Genomic DNA, 4,634 nt, shown 5'->3' with positions numbered 1-4,634 from the left:
CTAATTTTATTTATACATTGAATCCTTTTTAAAAGTTATATAAATTGAAGTTGTTATATTAAATATCTTTAAAAATTTTAAAATTTAACATGAATTTATAAAATCTCTTACATGAATTTAATATTTGGATTTTATACTAATCAGGCACAGGTACTGACATAATTCTCAAAGTATTTTGGATAAAATCCAGTTCAGTAATTGGCTATTAGCTTAGAGTATCATAACACAATGCATTCACTAAAATGTTGTTACACTACCTAAGCCAACAACATAATGTTTCTTGCATTTTGATTTAATGGAGTCCATTTGACAAGGAGCAAGAATATTGGAAAAACAATATATCCAAATAAACAGATATTTTGCTTGCAGATTAATAATATTGAACAGCCCAAACATCGAATTCTAATTCTTATTCCCAAAAAAAAAAACCATTTAGAATGCTTATTTACTAAACAAGTATAAAATTTGACATTTCTGAAATAAGAATACTAAAAAGAGCAATCAGAGTTGTCAATATACCAGATTTTCCAAATTGAATTTTCTTTTTTGGCTCACTTTAAAAGGTTGGAATGTAATATATCAATTGGTTTAAACTACAAACAATTTGAGAGTTTTTCGTAGGATTTAAACCATGACAATCTGGATGAGATGCCACAGTTAAGAGTGTGCACTTAAATGAATCAATTTAATTCTCCTCAATATTAAATTAAACAGATTGGCTATAGCTAGTTTACTTGAACATGGTTTTACAAACGGATAAGAGAAATAAAATTTGACTAAAACCATTTAAAGTATTTTTTCTTCTTCATTTGTAAATGTGCACGCAAACTAAATTTATACTAGTACCAAGGTAATGTAGGAAATAACTAGGAATGAAGTTGGCCAAGATCAAATAATATACGGAAGTAAAATTTAAGGGGGGAAAGGTTAAGAGATCGCAAGTTCCCAACTATACAAATGTTTGCTACAAATTGCAAAGCCAACAACAAAGTCTTAATCCAGTGAAGTGTTGGTCCTAAGTTTAGTATGCAAGAAAAGGAAAAAGGCACATACAATCGTTCTCCAACTCAAGATGCCTCACTAGCTGGTAATCAGAGCTCAAGGCAAGATCATTGGAGCTTTTCCATCAATTCATGACATGAGAATTTTGTTCTTCCGGCCAATTCATTTGAGAAATTCGGCAAAGATTTCAATAGGGTCTTCTCTTCTCCATCAAATGGCAGGGTATCCAAACGGGTTGACATGAACTTTGTATCAAGAGCCACATCATTTGCTGCCATTTGATGAAGCAAGCTAACAATCTTTCTAGTATCGCCTTTTGTTATGAGGCAACGTATAAGTGAATCATATATTTTAACATTTGGAACTAATCCACTACCATTCATGTGCTCCAACATTTGGATAGCTTCATCTGTTTTTCCAGATTCAACAAATCCATTTATTAATACAAAATATGTAACTGAATCAGGAGTGATATCACTTTGACGCATATCCACAAATAAGTCGTTTACCAAATCCATATCTCCAGTTTTGCATGCCGCATCAATTAAAATGGTGAAGGTAACCACATCAGGCTTCTGCATCTCATTGAATAAACTCAGTGCTTGCTCCATTCTATCTGTCTTAGCCAGTATTGTCATTATAGAATTATAATCAATTAAGGTAGGACAAAATCCTTTTCCCTTCATTTCACGAAGTAGCTTTTCTGCATCCTCAACATGCCCCATTTTGCAGAGCCCATTTATAAGGATGCTGTATGTGAAGGAGTTAGGCTCCAGTCCTAGGCAGTCCATCTCTCCTTTCAAGTAGATAGCCCCTTCAATGTCCTTCGTCTTGAGGAGTCCGTCGAGTAGCATATTGAAAGTAACCAGATTACAGGTGTACCCTCTATGTGCCATCAGCTTCTGTACCTTCAAGGCTAGTCTAGCATAATGCCTCTTGCAAAGTCCATGTATAACCGTGTTAAATGTCCACAAATCGGGTTCAACTCCAAATCTACTATCAAGCATTTGACCGAGCACTTTCAATGCTTCACCAGTTTTGCCTACATTGCAAAGACCCTGGATTAGTGTATTGTAAGTAACAACATTCGGTGATTTTCCTTCCCTGATAATCTTCTCAAGGAACTCAAAAGCATCATCAACCAGGTTATCCTTGCACAGATAATTAATTAGGACGTTATACGTGACAATGCTTGGTTCTTCACCTTTCTCCACCATCAGACCTAGCAGCTTCAGGGCCTCAGAGCTCTTTCCATCTTTACAGAGGCCATCGATCAAGCTAGTATACGTTATGACATCGGGACGGATTCCCTGACTCGCCATGTTATATAACATATCTTTAGCCTCCTTCCAACGTCCAAGCTTGGATAGACCGTGAATCAAACTGCTGTAAAGGACCAAATGTGGGCGTGGGCTTGGGCGTACCTCCTTCAGGGACATTTCGTGAAAGAGATCCAGGGCCTTGTCCACGGAGCCAGCTTTACATAGACCACTTACAAGAGCACAGTAGCCATACGCATCGGCTTCAAGCCCGCTCCTTTTCATGTTATCCAGCAAGGACATGGCTTCCTCCACCCTTCCGGCCTTGGAGAGACCATTCATAAGCGTCGAGTAGGTGACAGTGTCCGGGGAGCAGCCAGGACCAGTTCCCGACGCCATCTCTCTCCATAGCTCCATGGCTTCTTCCATCCTTTTCTCCTTGCACAGGCCATTGATGAGAGTGTTATAAGTGACGACGTCGGGAAAAATCCACTTGTTGCGCTCGACCTCTCGGAACAGCTGCACGGCTTTGGAAACGGAGCGGCCTTCGCAGAGACCCTTCACCAAAAGGTTCAAAATGAAAGCGTCCGTCGCATGGCCGCTCTTGAACAGCAAACACACAGCCGAAAAAGCAGATTTGAGGTTTTTAGCCTGCAGGAAGGAGTCGATCAGATCAACGAGAGCATGAACATTGGGGGCAGTTGCCTTGGGTGAGAACAGCGGCGGTTGCTTCCCTTCTGGATTGGAGACAGCACAAGCGACGTGCTTGGAGACCGAGCTTCGTTCGGGGGATTGGGAGAACAGGGAGGTTAAGGCGCTCAGGCGGCGGCGGCTCGTGAGAAATCTGAACTGAGACATGAGATTTCCTGATTTCCTCCGACAAATCCAAGGCCAGAAGAAATTTGATGCCTTTTTATGTTTTTTAAGAAAAGCAAAACTTGAGCTTCCCTAATTTTTTTTATAGAATTCTTTTTTCAAAAGTTAGATCAGATGTGTGTTTTAATAATTTCCCAATTTTGAATACGATCTTTAATTAATTATTATTCTTTTTTTTTAAGTCATCAAGATATTTTTTGTAATGCGCTTTTAACTAGAATGATAATGGTGATTGATATGGATTATGATAGGTCGGTCTGACGAATAAAAAAGGGGTCAAGAATAAGAAAGATAAGAAAAATATATAGGCGGTCGAGTGAAGGCCGAGCGAGCATCTATATACTCATAAACGCTCAGCCGAGCAAAGTCCGACCAAGCGTAAAGTTACTTAACCTTATATATATAGTTCCCAGCATATTACCGGCCGACCGAAAGCCGAGGGAACACCCATGTGCTCATATACACTCGGTCGAGAAAAATCCATCGAGCGTAAAGACACTTAGCCTTATATATGATTCTCAGTATACTATCGGTCGACCGAAAGGTGAGTGAGCACTCATGTGCTCATATACGCTCGGTCGAGCAGAGCCCGCTAGAGTGTAAAGGCAATTAGTCTTATCTATGACTTATAGTATATTACCGGCCAATCGAAAATCGAGCGAGCACCCACTTGCTCATATACGCTCGGTCGAGCAAAGCTCGCCCAAGCGTAAAGACACTTAGCCTTATGTATTACTTCTAGTACATTGTCGACCGACCGAAGGACGAGCAAGCACTCACGTGCTCGTATATTCTCGACCGAGCAAAGCTCGCCCGAGCATAAAAACATTTAGCCTTATATATGAGTCTCATTATGTTATCGGCTGACCGAAGGCTGAGCGAGCACCTACGTGCTCATATATACTCGGCCGGGTAAAATCCGCTCAAGCGTAAAGATACTTAGCTTTATATATGATTCTCAGCATGTTATCGGCCGATTGAAGGCCGGGCGAGCACCCATGTGCTCATATACGCTCGGCAGGGCAAAACTCGCACGAACGTAAAGGCATTTAGCCTTATATATGAGTCTCAACATGTTATCGGTCGACCGAAGGCCGAGCGAGCACCCACGTGCTCATATATGTTCGCCCGGGCAGAGCCTGCCCGAGCGTAAAGACACTTAGCCTTATCTGCGACTTTGAGTACATTACTGGCCGACCGAAGGCCGAGCGAATACCCACGTGCTTATATATGCTCGGCCGGGCAAAGCCCAACTGAGCGTAAAGGTACTTAACTTTATAGTAGCTTATGATATATTATCGACCGGCAGCTTATGGTCAAAATGCACTCGTTCGAGTAAAGTCTGACCGAGCATAAGGGCATTCATCCCCCTAAAGTTCATAAACATTCTCAGCCAAAACATGCTTAGCAGGAGGCATGTTCAACAAAAAATATTTTTAATATATGCAGCCGGCTTGAACAACCGACTGAGACATGCCCAATAGAATATTTGGCAGG

General features: G+C 40.8%; 1 protein-coding gene across 1 annotated transcript; it reads right to left on the bottom strand.

Annotated features, from left to right (window-relative positions):
- Window positions 1–903: 903 nt before the first annotated feature.
- Window positions 904–3,167, bottom strand: LOC122026970 (pentatricopeptide repeat-containing protein At4g28010-like). Its single transcript, XM_042585738.1, has 2 exons — window positions 2,207–3,167; window positions 904–2,044 (listed from the first exon to the last, which is right to left on the bottom strand). The coding sequence occupies exons 1-2, from the start codon at window positions 3,117–3,119 to the stop codon at window positions 1,110–1,112; spliced, it is 1,848 nt and encodes a 615-aa protein (XP_042441672.1). The 5' UTR covers window positions 3,120–3,167; the 3' UTR covers window positions 904–1,109.
- Window positions 3,168–4,634: the final 1,467 nt, after the last annotated feature.

The sequence above is a fragment of the Zingiber officinale genome, chromosome 10A (assembly GCF_018446385.1).
Source record: "Zingiber officinale cultivar Zhangliang chromosome 10A, Zo_v1.1, whole genome shotgun sequence".
Lineage (NCBI taxonomy): Eukaryota > Viridiplantae > Streptophyta > Magnoliopsida > Zingiberales > Zingiberaceae > Zingiber > Zingiber officinale.
This window is presented reverse-complemented; position numbering and strand designations above follow the sequence as displayed.